This window comes from Taudactylus pleione, unplaced genomic scaffold (genome assembly GCF_031769625.1).
Source record: "Taudactylus pleione unplaced genomic scaffold, aTauple2 ptg000671l, whole genome shotgun sequence".
Classification (NCBI taxonomy): domain Eukaryota; kingdom Metazoa; phylum Chordata; class Amphibia; order Anura; family Myobatrachidae; genus Taudactylus; species Taudactylus pleione.
Genome location: NW_028285073.1, coordinates 4,556,364 through 4,575,841, shown reverse-complemented (window position 1 = coordinate 4,575,841; position 19,478 = coordinate 4,556,364). Strand labels below are relative to the sequence as shown.

The window sequence follows — 19,478 nt, the reverse complement described above, 5'->3', positions numbered from 1 at the left end:
TTCTACTTTCAATGTTTTTGGACCTAATTAAGGTTTAATGATTTCTAGGGATATTCAGTTCTTACTAAATTTGAAGAGTCCATCCCAGGATCGACAAAACTCGTCCCAGGGTTTTGGAATGAACGGACGCAGCCACTTTGGGATGGCTCCTGCATACATTGTCGTCTTAAACATACTGAACATCAGCTCTAGGGCTTCTATGTATTCCTTCGTCTGTTTGGGAACCTCGTTGTCCAGACATCCCAGTCGCCATTCGTACAATATCGTAGCTACAGCTGAGGAGCAACAGAGGTAACAATAATTACAGTGTATCAGTGGATTAAAATAAAGAGACAGACCTTGTCAAAACGCTAACAAAATGAAATGGAGGGAAATAAAATAACATATTATAATCAGACATTACCAGTTCTCAAATTACACAAATCTCACTCTAGCCTGTCTAAAGCCATCAGAAAACAAATAAAATAAAACCAAATACTTCTAAGCAACAAAAATGGAATAGTACATTTAAGTCTAACTATCTCCTACTTTGGTAAGGTATAGGATAACTACTTGCTGTTATCATGCATTTGCAGAGACTGTTAACACAATATTTTATTTAATCAGAGCCGCCAATATTTAATCTTTAACATTTTGGAAAATATTTGGGATTTGCTTCTTTTCATTTATATACAGTGAAAATAAGAGAAATAGATTTTTAGCAGAAAATCCTTCTGAATGAGATTGAAAATGAGAGATCCTTCAAGAGAAATGGCCAATGACCAGCAGAACAAAAAGGGGTCCATACCCTAAAGCTGGGTACACACTGGGCAATATATGAGGCGTTCAATCGGATGGATAATATATGGTGAGCACGTTGGCGGGTGTCTACCCCCGATGTCTGAACGATTTCGTTCAGACATATTGCAACGGCTGTGCAGCTCAGCGCTGAGCTGACAGTGCACACATATCGGCAGAAAGATTGGAAAGGGTGTATGCACTTACCAATCGTTAGATAGGTCAGCGGGTCGGCCAAGTGTCTACCCAGCTTAAGAGTTGGTGTTTCCACCCCCAGTCCAACAGGAATGGTTTATCACACAACATAAAAAAAAAAAAAAAAAAGTGTTGGGGCTAGGGGGGGAACAATCACATCAGTTGCTGCGGACCCACCACAAAGCAATGCTCTAATTGGAGAAGGTGGCGGTACCCTACTTTAGAGCAAGTGGAGAAAAATGGCCCATTTATTGGACATACCCCAGGACTTACAAAAATATGGAGTCTCTAACCTTCCATGGAGTATTTGAAGTAAAGGTCATTCACATTGACCACAGTCTCTCCGTCCTCCTCCCCGCTACGGAGGATGAGAATCCTTTTGATTAAGTCAGCAATTACTTCATTCACTCCTCCAGAGAACATGACCACATCTTTGGGTCTCAGGATTTTCTGCCTCAGAACACTGCGCATGGAAAGCCATTTCTTCCCTTCCCTGTGGAGAAACATCAAGTGCAAAATCAGGACCAAGTGTCAATGTTATCACTACAATGCTGATGTTCTTCTAATCACAAATCAAGCACTGTTGGGTCTAATATTATCAGGCAACATCGTCACAAGTAATTACCAATTGTCATTTTTTTTTAGTAAGCTATTCAGCAAGATTTTCAGCAGGGACAGCGGTTGCGATAACACGCTGTCCCTGCGATGTCACAGAAGGGATTGTTTTCGGTTACCAAAAACAATCTCTTCTGTTTGTTCCTCTGCGCACGCTCAGTCATGCACTCGGGAACAGTATCCATCCTGGCTTCCCGGTGACCGCGAAGGGGTAAGTACAGCTCCAGTCTGTCCAAATAGATTGACGTGTATACAGGCTTTATACTAGCCTGTATACATGTATATTTGTTCTTTTATATTTAAAATGTAATATATATATATATATATATACATACATACATACACACTACACACACATTTTAAATATAAAAGCACATAAATATACATGTATACAGGCTAGTATAAAGCCTGTATACACATGTCAATCACTTTCGGCCGCTTTAATAGGCTCGAATTGGTCTTACCTGCCACCGATCACCGGGAAGCAGGCACGAAGACTGGGCGGGCTTACAAGATGCTGCAGGGTCTTATGGGAAATATTCCCTCTGTCTCTGCAGTTTTCGGGAAATTTAAGGCATTTTCTTCATATAACGCCATTCTGAGATGGCGTTATATAAAGTAATGATTTATCGTGTGATTTAACAGTTTTTGCTATGCTGTATAGCAAAAAGCGTTAAAGCACTGTAGGAGATCAGTGGGCGATCCCTACAGTACGGTACTCAGCGAGATGGGAATTAGTGGAGAAGATAATTGCGTTATCTTCTCCATTAACCCATTGCTGAATAGGGGATTTACATAAAAAAATACGGAAACTATGATTTCCGTATCTTTTATGTAAAAAAAAAAAAAATCAATGCTGAATAGACCCCTCTGAGCTTCATTTGGAGTTAGATGGGAATCCAGCTGCTAGGTACCAATTTAGACCTGGATAAACCATATTGCAATGTAACAGTGAGGGGACGACAACAAATGGGATTTTTAATTTTTTTTTGCATGCAGGGATAATAGTAGCTGCTGTTGTATGCAGGCAGCATCAGATTTACTTTGTGGTTTACAACTGACCTAACATATGCCTTCATCTGTATTGCAACATGAATTGCCAAGGTGCACAACTTAGCTGGGTTTACTTCTAAGAGATATGAGGCTGCCCAGGGGTGCTCACTCACATATACGAAACCACCCAGAGGGTACTCACGCAGATATGAGACCAGTGGACCGTCCTCTCAGGTCTCTGTACTCCTGCCAAGACTCCATGTTTGCTCTTTGAGGGGCTTCTCTCTCGGCACGGAGAACCAGAGCGATCATGTCTCGGTCAGCGATGGAAACCACAAACTGAGGGCCAAAGTGAGACTTGAATATCCGCCCATATTCACGTGTGTGTTTCTGCTGCAATTTCACAGATTATAAATGAAAATACATAAAAAAAATTTTTTATTTGTTTTGTTATGTTCTTCTGTCTATAGATGTAACACTAACAAAACCGTGATGGTGGGAGGATGTGACAATATGTAGGCACCGCAACTAGAAGCAATACCGTTTGCTCCTGTATGGTGACCTGACCTTGTTCCCACATGACATGGCATACATATACATATATACACACATGTATTATATACTGTAATACTGTGCAAAGTTACAGTGATGATATGGTAGGAAACTATGGAAGGCAAAAATGAATGATGAATGGGGGATTACACATTACTGATCAGTAAAGAAAAGCTAGCTCTATGCATTAGAAAGATTTCTATTCTGAAGTTGTTCAGAAACTTCTGAAACCAGGGAAAGTATTCTGGCATTTTGCCATTCAGTAGAAGTCTCCTACAAATTTCAATTACATTTAACAAAAATAAAATGAACATTTCACTTCTACAGAAAGGTTGGTTTATGCCAATAAGCAGATGAAGAAAGAAAAACTATTTTATTAAGCTCCCACCATAATCAGCAATATGTTCCATCATACACATACAAGTTTGCACCACAAATCCTTGAATATGACAACTGGTTATTTTTATTGGCTTTCCAAGAACTCATGGTCTTGTACATTGTATTTATTAGTTTGGCCAGCAGGTGGCGTACATTCTGCAAGACTGGCACCAATAGTATGTGCCAAGTATAGTATTTTCCAGCTGCATCAGTCACAGGTGTAAGACCAGCAGGATGCCGTAATGGAAAGAAGGGGATTATTTTGGGGGTGGTAAAAGATTGAATAAGTGTCACAACATTCCCATGAAAGAAATTCCATCCTCCAATCTGCACTAGATGCTGAAGCTTAGACATTAAATATGCATAGTCTTTTTTTTAAGACAGAAAATAAAATATAGCAATTACAGTATATGGTGTGGAATTTGCCTCGACAATCCACAACATTTAGGGGTTTCAGAGATAGAAACAAATATACAGATGTGTTCTTTCTTCCTGTTGCTACAATCACGCCAAATAGCCCCTCTCTGTGTGCCAGGTAGCGTGCAACTTGCCGATGTAGAGCGTCTCTTGCATACCCAAACATAAGGGATTCAGTATTAAATATAGACGTGTGCAGATGTATCTATCCTCCTGTTTTTCCAGAGCCTGTACTAGCCAGTGGGAAATTGTTCAGTTAGGAGAGAAGTTTTCTGCTACACTGAACGATTTTCCTTCGGACGAGTTGGGTAAAGTTAAACCAGTTTGATTTAACCAACTTGCCTGAATGACAGTTTTTGCCCATTTTTGGGAGCGTTACACAATTATCGTTCAAGCCAGCTAATTGGTGGTTGGAACAAAATCATTCCAGTCATGTATGGCCAGCTTTTAGAGACCATTCTTCCTCAATTGGCCATAGCCACTGTTTATTTGTGGTAGAGAATGGCAGACAAAAGTAATATAGATAAATGTAGCGTTATACCCATACGCCTTAGTAAACAGTATGCGACTTACACGGTACAAAACTGTAGAGAACAGTGATGGAATCAGACTTGGAAAAACTGGCTGTTAAGGGGAAAAAATCCTGGGGTATAAATAAAGGAATAAATGTATGTGATACAATTCTAGTATGACTACTGTAGAAGTAACTTTATGGACCATATATTGTACTGTGAGAAGGACATTACTGAGGAGAAGAGCAATAGGGTTATAAAAAGGGGTATTTTTTGCCTTGGAGAAAATGCTCATAAGAAGGGAGCTAATGTATAAATAGACAGGAAAATCAAAACACAGATTTGTCCAAAAAAAACTTTTCATACTATGGACTATAACAAGGAGAAAGGGTCATCAGTATAAATGGAAGAAAAAGGATTTCCTCACCAGCCTAGGGAAGGGTTCTTAACGGTAAGGGTGGTTAGGTTCCTAGAGGTACAAAGAAAAACGAGTGAGCTCACCCACCATAGACATTGCACTGAACGGCTTCCTACAGTATGAGTGATTAGGATGAGGCCACTTCCTTGACCATAACGGAATTTAATTATTTGTTCCCCAGCGAAGATAAATCTCACTGATGCTTCAAGAAGTTTTATTCATACATTACCCCAGATCAACACAAATTAAATGTATGAAAAGGTTAGAGCTGTGTGGTTTTCGGTTTTGTTTTAGCCAACCATACAACTGGTAAAGTGAAGGATACTTTTACAATATTGAAAGGAAATGGGAAGACATAGCTCAGCTTTCAGAAAGGGGAGCCAACAGATGGACAAAATTATATGAAGAGGGTATAAAGTCCATGCACGACAGCCAATTCCAGACAATGACTGAACTGCCAGCAGGAAGAGAGGCTGTACATTCCAAATGTAAGTTTGGGACTGGTACAAAGAAGCTGGGTATGATATGTTCATCATAATGTCAACATTCATCATGTAGACAGTGATGAAATGTCAACATGTTAGAATATTTACATATCATACCCTGGTGGCCTAGCAGTGACTTACCTGCTCGTGACAACTGCAGCGGCATCTTCCTGGTCCCGGTGGTCATGTGACTGACTAGTGGGTCAGGCCTCCGATCCTTCGGGTGAGTATTTCTCCCCTATTCCTACCCCTCCCCTCTGGTGCATAACCCTAATCCCCTGCCCCCTTGCCCAACATCAACACTTGGACAATGTAGACATTACACCTGTCGTCATTTTGAGAACGTCAATATGTTGCCCATCTTCATTTTAACAATGTCGACATAACTGTCGACATTGTGGTGTCTATATTACGAATGTCAATATGGTCATTGTCGACTACATCCTGGTACAAAGCCTCAAACATTACAAAATATAAAAAAAAAGTGGATTCACATATTTGGCCAATGAACTAACGGGTACTTGTGGTGATAAAAGATGTAGTATCAGGGTAATTTATCATTTTACTCATGCCAGGAGAAATGCTGCGATAAGTGTATAGTAAAAACTAGGCTTTTGCTGCAAGGAAAGACTCGACTTCTGGGCTCTGGGCCTGATTCAGAGCCGGACGCTCTGACCAGAGCGCTCGCTCTGAATCAGTGCCCTGCTACCTAAAAATGGAGCGGCCTCCTGGCCGCTCGCATAGCTGTGGGTGACCACCCACAGCATATGCGAGCAGCCAAAAAGATGGTCACAATGGTCAAGACCATCGCGACCATCGGGCTTGCGACGAGACCCTGCGGTAGGGTCTCGGTGACCGCAAGCCCTGGAGTGATCTTGGCTCTATCAGAGCCAAAATCACTCCCACTGACATCACTAGTGATGTCAGTGGGGCCGGACCCAGACGGTAGGCGTTCCCATGGGAACGCCTCCGTCTGGCAGCCACGCCCCCGGCAAGCCCACCAAAGGGGGCGTGCTGTCACTCACCATCGACAGCACGCCCCCTTTGGTGCGAGACCCGGAGCTACAGCTTGGCTGTCGCTGTCCGGGTCTCGCGCATGCGCACGACGGAGCTCCCTGCTTGCGAGCGTCCTGCACTCACGAGCGGGTCTGAATGACCCCCTCTGTTTCTACGGTGTTACTGCACCTGTGCGACCTCAGGCCATGCATATGCACAAGAAGAACCATAAGGGGCAAGATCACGCTTTGCTCTCTGAAAGCCCTGTACATACAGGAGGAAAGAGCTGGTAACGCAAAAAAGCTTTTCGGAGTTTGTAAAATTGTAGAAGACTAGCATTCTCATTCAGGAACGTGGGTGGTAGTTTTCAGTGATACAAGGGTTTATATCCGCAATAGCTCATGTGTTAAATACCCTTGTTATTTAAATGGTAGATATTCATGCAGAAACAGACTTTGCAAATTAAATATGGGAGGGAATAAAGTTAGGACCCAGCTGTTGAAAAGATGTTTCGGAGCATGGCAACTGCTGCAGGCTGAGTATTGTTTGAGGAGCTATACTGGAGGAACTGTAGCTAGTGCTATGCCTTAATAGGTCACTCTTCGTTGCTATAGAACACAGTCTGCCAGAATCTTTGCAATCCTCTATACTATGTTATGAAGTTTTTATGTCCTGGTCACACTAACATTTATCATAAAATCTTCCCTACATGTTGAGATTTGTAATTTTTAGTAATGTTCTAAACATTTTTCTCTATGGCAGTGGTCGCCAACCTTACTTGAGGTGTGAGCTACTTGAGAGAAATTAAACCTCCTGAAGAGTTACTAACATTGTAGAAAAAAAAAAAATCTGACCAATAACCGAACAATTGAAGGTAAAAAAAAGGTTTGATAGACAACAACAATTCATTTAAATTATTACAGGGATATTGTTATAACTTACAAATAAAGTTTAAGAACAGGCACATTTCACTGTTAATTACCGGCTCCAAGGATGTAAGTGCAGTAGAGGAGCAAAAGATATAGGCAGGGCTGCTGTGTGATTTTCCGGCAAGGCTGGACGAGAGTCACTAGCTCTGCTGTGGCGTAGACGTTGTGGGTGGAATCACAGGGAAGCATGTCAGGTGATTGCCGTAGAGGCTGCAGCAATCACCTGACATGCTTGCCTGTGGCTCCACCTATGGCGTCGACTCCACGGGAGAGCGCGTGTCAGAGGTCACTTCCTCTTAGTTGACTCGGCAGTACTGCAGCTAGGTGAGCTACCAAAATTAAGACCGCGATAACTATAAGGCAAAAAAGAAAACAATAAAATAGAATAACAGGTCAGCTTTAGTACTGGACATTAAGTTATTTAAAGACAATGGAGTATCATCTGCTTCAAACAAGTTACTTAATGCTGGGTACACACTAGACTATGGGGTGTATTTACTAAGCAGTATTAGGAGACAAAGTGAATTGAGATAAGGTACCAGGCAATCAGCTCCTAACTGCCATGTCACAAGTTGTGTTTGGAAAATGACAGGTGGGAGCCGACTGGCTGGTACCTTATCTCCTTTCACTTTGTCTCCTAACACTGCTTAGTAAATAGACCCCTCTATGTCGTCCAGCGAATCGGAGCCACATATCGGGCACATCATCTAGGGTGTACCCACTATGTCGCCGACGATGCTCGCTCCTGCGCATTAGCAACTACCTCCCTCGGCCCTGCATGCAGGTCCGATAGAGGATATGGTTAGCGAGGACCATGCTGCCGAATGGCCGCCGCCGTTACTCCATCACTGCCGGCATCGGCAAGTGTGAATACACTTGCCGATGCGGGCTTCCCCCGCCGGGTCCAGTCGCTGAAGATGTCGGGCACATTATGCTTAGTCTAGTGTGTACCCGGATTTAGTCTCAGTTCTTCCTCCATAGCTTTGTCTGCCTTTCCATGATGCAGAATAACTGTCCTCTAGCACCAGATATTGTGCTGGTTGAATGATTTGTCTATCAAATTAAATTCCTAGAGTTTTACAGACATTTTTTTGTTTAATGAAGTGAATTCTAGCAGATATAGGGAGGCAGCTGCTTGGCCACTAGCCCAGGAAACACAAGCATTGGGCAAAAGTGAAAGCATGGAAATAAAACCCAGTGTTATAAAATATGTATATATTTAAGTCCTCTCTAGCCACATAACAAAGTCAGCGCCTGCTCCTGTAACAACCGTGAAACATTAGGGTTTTATGTAGGAAAAAATCTTGGGATGAGAGAACAATGCAGAAACTATATTTAAACCGGTTGTATATAGTGAATAGAAGCAAGATTTTCTAATTAAATAAATGTAATGCTGATTACACACAGGACGATCTGTTCAGCGAACGATATCGCTGAACGATCTCCCTTGAAATTCCCGGTGTGCTGGATGAACGATATTGTTCATCCACAAACCAAAGATATCAACAACCACCGATCATTCTCCCATATGGAAAATGAACGCTATTGTCCAGGTTGGCCTGCATGCATGGATGATATAGTTATTGTCCAATGGGGGCGTGCATAGTTGGTCGTTCATTGCATACACACGGAACGATATCGTTGAACGATATCATAGTTCACATGTATATCATCTTGTGTGTATGCACCTTAAATCTTATTTTCCAGAGGCTCCTGCTCTTTAGCATGTTGTGGTCTGTGGAGAGCACTATAGTCACTGATAAAAACTTTGAAAGGACAGCAGGAAAAATGCCATTTGCTGGTTGTAACAAGTCAACTAAACAAATAACAAAATGAAAGTATTAGAACAAAACAATTAGTCTTATGTAAAGTACATATTAAGGGAACAAAGTCACCTACGGTCCCAGCTAGAATAAGGTTATGCACTATAGCGCTAAAGAAAGCTGCATGCCTGCCTGTAAATCAGTGGCGTAACCAGGGCAAGGCGAGCAGGGCACGTGCCCTGGGCGCCGTGTCAGGCTCAGCAAAGGGGGGCACCACCGGCCAGGAAACCATACCACCCCCCGCACCTACATTGCTCCTAGACTGGAAATTGAACAAACAGGCAAGTGTGCCTGTTGGTGCTGCTGGGGGACAGTAGGGGGAGCTGTAGCAGAAGCACGCAGCCCCTCCCAGACAGTCTCCCCATTCTCTCTATACTGAGAGCTGCAGATGCCGCTGGAGGTGACTGGGACAGGGTCATCCTCTGTCCCCGGCGGTCTCTCTGCTCCGGACAAGCCAAGTAAGTATCATTTTTTTTTGCAGGGATGGGAGGGGAGGTAGGGAAGGATGACTTTCCATTTTTTTTTTTTGCTTGTGGTGAAAGGTGTGTGTGTATCTGTGTCAGAGAATGTGTATGTATATGTCAGTGTGTTTGTGTATATGTGTCTGTGTTGATGCAGGGGGGGCGGTGATGGTGTGCTGAGAGATGACGCAGAGGGGCCGTGATGGTGTGCTGAGAGACGACGCAGGGGGCGGTGATGGTGTGCTGAGAGACGACGCAGGGGGGGGGCGGTGATGGTGTGCTCAGAGACTATGCAGGGGGGGCGGTGATGGTGTGCTGAGAGAAGACGCAGGGGGACGCGGTGATGGTGTGCTAAGAGATGATGCAGTGAGATGATGGTGTGGCTTAGGGGACGATGCAGGGGGAAGGAAGTTACACAGGGGGAATGAGTCTGGTTGAACCGCTGTTGTATGATGATGACCTCGTTAATATTCCTACACAAACAGGCATCTTCCGGACGATGTGACCTACATGTTGGATCAAACAGAACAAAATATCACAGTAATATTATTGTGTATTCATATATTTATTGTTTAAATAGTGGCTTGGGTAATCATGCTCATGCAAATGGAGGGGTTACAATATGATTTTTGATGTTAGTAATATTATCATTTGTAACCATTCCTTCCAGTCACAAATTAATGCAGAGTATCACGTTATTCTCCTGTGCCTATTTGCATGAATACTTTAGTTCTGCTGTGCTGGTAGTTCTGGCTCTCACTCACACACAATGCCACATGTATTAACGGTCTCACACTATAATGGTCTGGAGTTTACCGGAGATCCCGGCTTTTGTTTTGATCACCCTCGTGAGTCCAGTTGCCTAATACCCAGTCACAGTAATATTCAGTGATTCAATCGGATCAGACAGTGCAGTGTATCACAATAATTGTTTTATAACATTAACCAGCAGCTATGTGGGAAACGCCAGCTGAGGCTAAATGAAGCCATCTTGAACTAGGGTAGTGCTGATATTAATTTGTATAAATATAAATATTATTTATTAATGAACACTACGGTATTTTAACTGTGCTGGGGTATGAGAAAAACAGATATAGTATCGGTCAAAAAACTTTTATCACACAAAAAAGTATCATCCCGCACCAGTATCCATTTAGGTTAATAGTTGTCTCTTGTGACTAGATCAGGATATAATACTTATTTCGATCCTATTCTCGTATTGTTTAAATTCCCTTTTAGTGATCAATTGCTTTATAATTATTTATTATTAGGTGCCACCTTTAACTCTGACTTATACATATAAATGTGATGGTGTGCTGAGAGACGACGCAGGTGGGGCAGTGATGATGTGCTGAGGGGGGGGGCGGTGATGGTGTGCTGAGAGATGACGCAGGTGGGGGGGCGGTGATGGTGTGCTGAGAGATGACGCAGGTGGGGGGGGGCGGTGATCGTGTGGCTAAGAGATGATGCAGTGAGATGATTGTGTGGCTGAGAGATGCAGGGGGAAGGAAGTTACATGGGGAAAAAAAAAAAAAAGTCTGGTTGAACCGCTATCGTATGATGATGACCTTTTTAACATTCATACACAAACAGACATCTTCCGGACGATGTGACCTACATGAATAGTGAATACCGACTGAAGACACAGTCGTCGAAGGGAGGATGTATTTCTTCAGAGTATCCACAGTGTGAGAAACCACCGTAAAGATAAGGTGCATATGGAATAGAAAGGAATGTTCCCAGACTAACAGGAAATTGGCGGCGTGTCATGTTGGCCCGCCCCATTTTCAGTAACCATGCCCCTTTTGGGTTGACCGCGCCCATATTTTGGCACACAGATCTTACATTTGCCCTGGGCTCCAAAGACCCTGGTTACGCTACAGCCGTAAATCAACCATTTAAAACCAGCCGCGTTAAACAGACAAATGAATTGTGTGAAAGGGAAGTATACCACATATGTACTTTCTTTGTACTAAGTGTAGCATCACAATGGCATTACACATGCAGCACTGCCACATACAAATGTATCCATATGTCAGTAACATTCATACAAATCTGTAAATGTGCTAAATGCAGCATTCAGGAGTTTTCAGAAATAGGGAGAGATGTATCAAACCTTGGAGAAAGATAAAGTGGAGAGAGAAAATTCAGCAGTGAACACAGCAGTGAATGACCGGGAATTTGCGCAGGCGCCCGACCCGTTCTGCACATGTGCAGAATGGGTCTTCGAGCCTGCACGTAAACTGGCAGCAGACTGTCAGTGATTGACAGTCTGCTGCCATTTGGGGGCGGCAATGGATTTTCCTGGCCAGACGGAGATTTCCTGGCCTCTGCCTCGCAGCTGCGACGGCCGGCTGCGTGACCCCATGGGTCACCTTAGCCAGCCGATGGTCCACAGAGCATCCGATGCTTCATTGGACAACGCAGCTCGGATACGTATTGCAGCAGGAGGCGTGATACCTCCTGCTGCATTACCATATCAGCACAGACAGAATAGCTAAGCTTGAGAACAGCTTAGCTATTCCATCTGAAGCTGAATCAGGCCTAAAGTATCAACCAATCAGCTTCTGTCAATTGTCTAGCACAGATTTACATTTGTGAGGACACCCAAATCAGAATCAGGCCATATGTTACAGTATCAGCAAAAGACTGGTTCCACGCACAGGAAGCCTAGTGGGGCGACAAATAACTCGGACCAAAAGGAAGCAACGTGCTCATGGTGTTCATACTACCCCATGTGGCAGAAGTAACCAGTCGAATACACTGGGGGTTGTAGCTTTCGGAGCAATTGCACAACCTGCAGGGCATGGCCTATGATCTGACACGAGAAGCCACCTCTGTGGTACAGGACAAAATGAATACGGACAGGTGAATCATAAGTGAGAACACTATTATATTGCTTTGTACATTGGATTATTCTTATTAAACTTTATTTATAGGACACCACCTGAGGTCCGTATTGCCGTACAGAGGAGAAACAAAAAAAGACATTAATTCAAAAAGATCGTACACAGTAAACTACAGTAAGACAGCTTACATATAACACTACAACTCTCAGCACAGCTGCGTAGGTAGGGAGCCAAGGGAATTTTTCAGCGCAGTGAAAAATGTACCCAAAATGTGGGTGCAAAAAATAGATCTAGACACGCTGAAGGTGGTGTGATGTCAGTGAAGTACAAGGGCAGAGAGCCCAAGGAGGTGGAGAAGTTAGAGGTTAGTGTGTAAGAGAGGTAGGTGGTGGGTACACAAGGGAGGAGTCCCTTGCTCAAAAGAAGCTTACAATGTACAGGGAAGGGGAGACAGACAGAGGACACAAGGAGAGACCCAGTGGGAGGGGAGCTGTGGGCAGGAGGCTAGAGAGGGAGAGCTGGAGGCAGGTAGCTAGAGAGGGAGAGCAGGAGGAGGAACGGTAAGAGGTGATATGATTAAGTGGAGGTAGAATATGCTCTCCTGAACAGATGGGTTTTCAGCACATTTGCATCTGTGCAGACTGGGGGATAGCCTAAGACCGAGGGAGGTAGTTTCAGTGGTGAGGGGCAGCGCAGATGAAATCTTGGGGAGCGAGATGAGGTAACCCGTATGGAGGAAAGGCGACGGTCACTGGCCGACTGGAGAGGGCGGGAGGGCATGTGTAAGGAGATGATGTTTGAGCTGAAGGGAGCAGTGGAGTTGGAGAGGGTCTTATATAGGAGGGTGAGGAGTCTGAAGAGGGTTCTGTAGCGGGAAGGGGAGTCAATGTAGGGCTTGTCAGAGAGGGGTGGCAGATGTGGAGCAGCGTGAGAGAAAGGAGTCTAGCTGCAGCAATAAGTACAGAACGGAGAGGAGCGAGATGGGAGCAAGGGAGGCCAGTGAAGAGAAGGTTGCAGTAATCGAGATGAAAAATGATCAGACATCCTGAGAGAGGAAGGAACTGGTGCAAGCGTTGTTGCAGGGCTGGAAGAGACAGGATTGGGCAAGGGATTAAAGGTGAGGGCAAAGGAGAGGGAGGAGTCAAGAATGACACCCAGTCAGTAGAGTTGGGGTACAGAAAACATGGTAGTGTTGTCGACAGTGATATTGAGGATGGGGGAGGATGAGACTCTAGATGGAAGGAAGACAACGAGTTCAGTATGGCTAGAAATTTCCAAACCAACCATTTCTGTTGAACAGCAAAAGTCCCCTATAAATAAAAAGGTCAGTATATACATAAAGAATACAGACAGGTTCTGTTAATGTGGAATTTAGCATTGAAGTCTCTGGGAACTGTTGGGCTGGATCCTAATCCTCCTGTCTGGGGCAATGGTAATTTCAAAAAGGTGATTACGCTTCAGAGGGATATACACAGTCTGCGTACCGGATCTTTTACAGCAATTTACAATGGAGACAAGCCCTTCCAAAACTGTTGAGGAATAACTTCCGCCATTAACCCCTCATTCTGCTTTGAAGCTCTTTCTTAGGTCTAAGAATGGGATGCATCATTACTTAAAATGCACTATGCCATTTTCGAAGATTTAGGGCGGATCTACTGTGAAACTAATGAAGCTTAAGCTTCTGGACCCCTAACCCCAGAGGGGCTCTGAAGCAATTTCTTTCTTTAATGAGTGAATTTTTCAGCAAAATCAATGGATTTTTTTTTAAGTGTGTGTTATTAAAATAACATTATATTAGTGATAGAATTATAAGCCAATGGGCTGAAGTACTAATATTAGAATATGCTCTACAGTTGTGCAAGTAGGGGGGTTCCCGAGTACCTAGAAACCCCCCCTGATCAGCAGACACTATCTACAGCTCTGAACAGAGGATGGCTCTTATGAGCTGGCCGGGCGCAGAATAGAGAATAAGGTGCTGTCAGTGTCATTGCTGAGTGCAGTACTGCCAGGAGCCACTAGGTGCTCCCATCTCCATTTGAGCTTTCCCATCTGCCAGAAGTCGGCCCTGCAGTGTTGACCACAAAATGAAAGCTGAGCTGACTGAGGTAAGGCATGCAGCTCAAAAGGCGAGAGCACGCAGCCTGGGGTGAGAAACCCGACAGGAGATTCCAGAGATCCCACTCTGGAGGAGTAATAGTTGGGATTTTACAGGAGTAAGTTTTAGTTTTGCATGTGATATATCTCTCTCTCTCTCTATATCTCTCCATGGGGTATAGAAATGAGGACTCCAGAAAGGCAGGGACTCAGTGAAGAAGTGTCCTTTTAATGGTAGCAAAAACTGCACCTTAGCATACGGGAGCTTAGGCCTGGATACACACAGGCACATAAGAGAAAATAAGCAAATAAACATAAAAGTTAAATGTCCGAGCACTCCTTGTGCTCAACAGTCAGCAGTAACAATATCTGTGGACCTTCCTGGTCCTGGCACCCTAATGTTAACCACCACCACATTGCCTGTCGCCTGGCCAGCTTGTCCAGCATCAGGTGTGTGGGATTTTTAAACCCTTCTTGTGCTCCAGTGATTATTCCAGCAGGGTCTATGCAACTGTGAAAACCTGGAATTCCACACCTCCACTGCTAATGCAGAATGCACAGGCTTAACTCCAGCCTCCCTTGGATTCCAAAAGAACTTGGGCAATTCAAGAGAGAGACAACCCCTCTCACCACACTATATCTATATCTCTCATATCCATCTGTTTATCTACAATGTCTCACTCTCTGTGGGGTTTCTACATCTATCTAGAGCAGGGATGGGGAACCTCTGAGCTTTCTTTCTGCTAGCCTCATCTGGGTAGCAGGGTGCCTAGAATGGCACCCTGCTGCCAGAATCTATGCAGCAGTGCTGCCTGGAGTGTCCTTAGGATGCTTCAGATGGTCACAACGCTGCCCCTACAGCTCCCCGGAGCATCCTCAGGATGCTCCGGGCATTGCGCTAATAGACGGCTATTGTGGCCCGGCCCCTGTGTGACATCACATGGAGATGGCATGGCCTGCACCAGGCCAGCAAATAATGTTATATACATTAAAATGGCCTCAGCAGAAAAAAAAACAAAAAAGAGGTTCCCCACCCCTGATTTACAGTTTCTCACTCTGTGGTGTTTATACATCTATCTACAGTCTCTCACTTTCTGGGGGGGGGGTTCTAAATCTATCTACAGTGTCTCACTCTCTGGGCATATCTGTAGATAGATGTAGAAACCCTGCAGCTATATCCTTGCTGCTTGCGCGAGATTTGCTCCCGCGAGCAGATACACGCAATGCATGTGTAACCGCGCCTCCATAACAATGCATGGTGCAGTCAAAGTGCACTCCATACCGTACCGTAGCGTATGCAGATGCGGGTGATTGTATGGCGCGATGCATCCAAAAGGTTTATGGCGCGAACAGCCACAATGTAACTTGGCGCATCTTGTATCTATCGACAGTCTCTGGGGGGTTTCTACATCCATCTATCCAGGGCCAGATTAATAATAGGGCTGATGGAGCTGCAGCTCCAGGCCCACTATAAGAATAGGCCCACAACAGCATCTGCTGTGTGTGCTGCTGTAGACATGATATTTATTTTCCTTTTACAGCAGCCTGCCAGTGGCCATCCTTATATATAAATATATGTACACACAGCCATGGCCAAACATTGAGAATAACACAAGTATTGGTTTTCACAAATTTGGTGCTTCAGTGTTTTAGACCTTTTTGTCAGATATTACTATGGTATACTGAAGTAAAATTACAAGCATTTCATAAGTGTCAAAGCTTTTAATGACAATTACATTAAGTTTATGCAAAGAGTCACTATTTGCAGTGTTGACCCTTCTTTTTCAAGACCTCTACAATTTGCCCTGGTATGCTGTCAGTCAACTTCTGGGCCACATACTGAGCATGTTTGATTTTTGGATGCCTGAAAGGGTTGGGTATGGGATGCCAGCATTCGGGATCACGGTGGTCAAAATCCCGACGCCGGCATCCTAACAGGGTTAGGATACAGACACCCATTGGTAGGTATCCTAACCCTCCCCCTCTCCATAGCCCTAGCCCTCCCTCCCTGATGCCTAACCCTAATGCTAACCCTCCAACTAATCATGCTACTTACTTTCGGGATGCTGGCGCCGGGATTCTGACAGGTGCCGTATTCCGGCTCTGGTATTCTAAGCGCCGGCATCCCATGTGCTGGTATAATGACTATATCCCGTCTGAAACAATGGCAAATAAAAGCAAAATATTTGAATGAAATAGGAAGGGGCAGGTGCAAGATACAAATTGTCAGTGTGCATACAAATAATAATTACAAAGCTAAATATCCACACTGGGCCAACAAGGGCGCAGCCGGATCCCAGGGCGGGATGCAGTAACACTTACTGCCTAACACCACCGGACATTGCATTGGTATTGATCGCATATGCACTAACATATGCGATCAGTACAGCAAAGGACAGCTCTTACGATAAGAGCTGTCCTTTGCGATCTCTGCTGCACAGTGGACTTTCGGGTTTATGACCCGGGAGTCCATCTGCACATGCGTAGAGTGACGCGGCGGCCGTGGGGCATGCTGGGAGAAGCGAGATGCAGTAGAAGCCCATAGGCTGGCGTTACCCTCCGCATCGGAGCCCAGCGGCCAGGTGATTGATGCATACAGAACATGTGGTAAACGGGCATTTTACCGCATTTTTCGTTTACTGCATCCCGTCCACAATCACATTCTTTGTTTACAGCTCACTCGCCCTGTGGATGCTCCGTGATGCGGAATCGCTTGAGACCTGTGACGTCATCTCGTGCGACGAATCGACTCGCAATCGGTGGTCCAGTGTGGGTATTAAGTATTTTGTCTGTGTGCACCCTGACGAAAATGTTAATCTTGCATATATATTAGTATGCAATGGATGGCACTCGCCACAACCACTGTACAGCTTCACAGGATACAGCCACAGATGCATTAAAAAGGCAAAACTATCTATCCTTAAAACGAACAGAGAATCCCTCATATTTGAAACAACAACTAAAGCTAAAGAAAAAGAAGAAGAGGCTATAAGATTTGTAGGTGATTTCTGCCAAGAGTGGAGAAGTATCAAAGCCATTATTCAGAGACATTGGCATATCCTGCATCTAGACAAAGATCTGACGAAGTTTGTAGGAGACACGGTATCCATGAGCTGGAGAAGATCTCCAAATTTACGGGATGAATTAACTCAAAGCCATTATAGGAGGACGGCACCAAAATCTCAAAAAACAAAGGGCTCATTCCCATGTGGCTCCTGTAAAGCCTGCTTATTTATGACTAAGAAGAAAGAAGTAACAGACAGGTATGGTAAAAACATGGAAATTTGGGACTATATCAACTGCAGAACCAAAGGGGTAATCTACTGCACAACATGTGATTGCGATGTGAAATACGTAGGAATGACGACCCGGATGCTTAAAGAACGCATATTAGAACATGTTGGAAATGTGAGGAACGCGGCCTCTGATATAACCAAATTGAAACAACTAACAGTTGTAGCAAAACATTTTCACTCCAAACATAAAAGGAGATCTTAAAAACTTCAAAGCTTATGGACTTGAGCAGATACACCTAGGAATTAGGGGCGGTGATCTAACAAAGGAACTCCTGAAACGTGAAAGCTTCTGGACTTTTAGATTAGGAGCACTCTCACCAGAAGGACTAAATGAATACATCAACTATAGCCCTTTTCTATAAACCTATAATCTTCTGGGAATATTTTTGTATTTTTTTTATGTGTTACTGCAAATAATAATTTTTTGACATCATAAATTCGATATTGGTGTCAATACACCCGTATGATTCATAACACACCCTTATACCGTTAGCTGTACAGATGCTCTGTCATAGGGATGACTCTGCTTGGCTTATTAATATACTTTGTTTTGCTTGCATTATGACTGATTTGTACTATGAGATACTGTATTGTGAATATTTTCAGTATTTGATTTCCTATGTTGTTTTATAATTATGCTCTATTTATACTTTCAGGACAGCAGCTTTGCTTTCCTGATAATATAGACTGGACTGCTATTTCAGTTACTCGCTGACTCTAACTCCAGTCCTATAAGGGTATTAATTTTTCTAGGGAACCCTATTATTGATAGGGTTCATGATTCTAGACCATTTCTATTCCTTTTGGTACGTCTATTGGCCTCTTCTTTGTATTTATTTCCTCTAGGAATATCAGATACACATATATAGAATAGGCTGGTATATCATATATATAGTGGCTCTTTCATCATGTAATTATAGCCAGCAATATTATTATGTTTATTTATATCTTGAGGTTTTTAGGAGATTTTAAGAGGCATTATAACAATAGATTTTGCCTGTTTATATCATCTTTCTGATTTATAATGTGGTGTCCCCTGTGTACCTTAATATGTTTTCCAATTTTGTGGAAGATAGAATTGATTACTATGATCCCACCTCCCTATATACTATAATGTACTTAGTCCTGTCTATACTAACCCCTATATTTCTATGGTCTGACTTAATTATATCATACTCTTTCTAAAGAATCATTAAGAATGTATCTGACTTGGCACAATAAGCCTTATGTACTAATGGTAGCACTAGCTATTAGGAATTGTGATCATTATATCACTAGCATGTTACTGTGGTTAGTATTTAACCTGGATATATATATAAACTAATAACGTTTATTCTATTTTATCCTTAAAGATTGAACAGGCAGAATCTGTGGCCAATCTCCTTATGGATCGATTAGATAATAGTCAGATAATATTATAAATTTCATATATGTAAATTTCTCCCTTTAGGTTTCTTTTTCTCTTTTCTTTATCTCCTGTATGACAAGGAAAGATATGTATATAAACTTATGTCCCACCGTTCTTTCCAAATGATCGTATTCCCTCTTTCCCTTATCTCTATTCCTTTTTTGATTGGACAGTGAGTATGTCCATTACTTTTACATAGGCCTAGGATTGGCTGAAAGGTCGGTTAAGAGAGGGGTTCCCCAGGCATGCATCACTCTGATGTGATCAAGCCCCGCCCCTG

General features: G+C 43.4%; 1 protein-coding gene across 3 annotated transcripts in view; it reads right to left on the bottom strand.

The window, feature by feature from the left end:
* CYP27C1 (cytochrome P450 family 27 subfamily C member 1) overlaps window positions 1-19,478 on the bottom strand; it is a 52,075-nt gene that overhangs the window by 14,928 nt on the left and 17,669 nt on the right. For 2 of the 3 annotated variants that reach the window (XM_088455781.1, XM_088455780.1), the window contains exons 2-4: window positions 2,783-2,973; window positions 1,266-1,465; window positions 66-275 (exon numbers count right to left, since the gene is read on the bottom strand). In XM_088455781.1, coding sequence (XP_088311907.1) covers window positions 66-275; window positions 1,266-1,465; window positions 2,783-2,973 — 601 coding nt within the window. The remainder of the gene's footprint in view (window positions 1-65; window positions 276-1,265; window positions 1,466-2,782; window positions 2,974-19,478) is intronic. The other variant, XM_088455782.1, reaches the window with a different exon arrangement.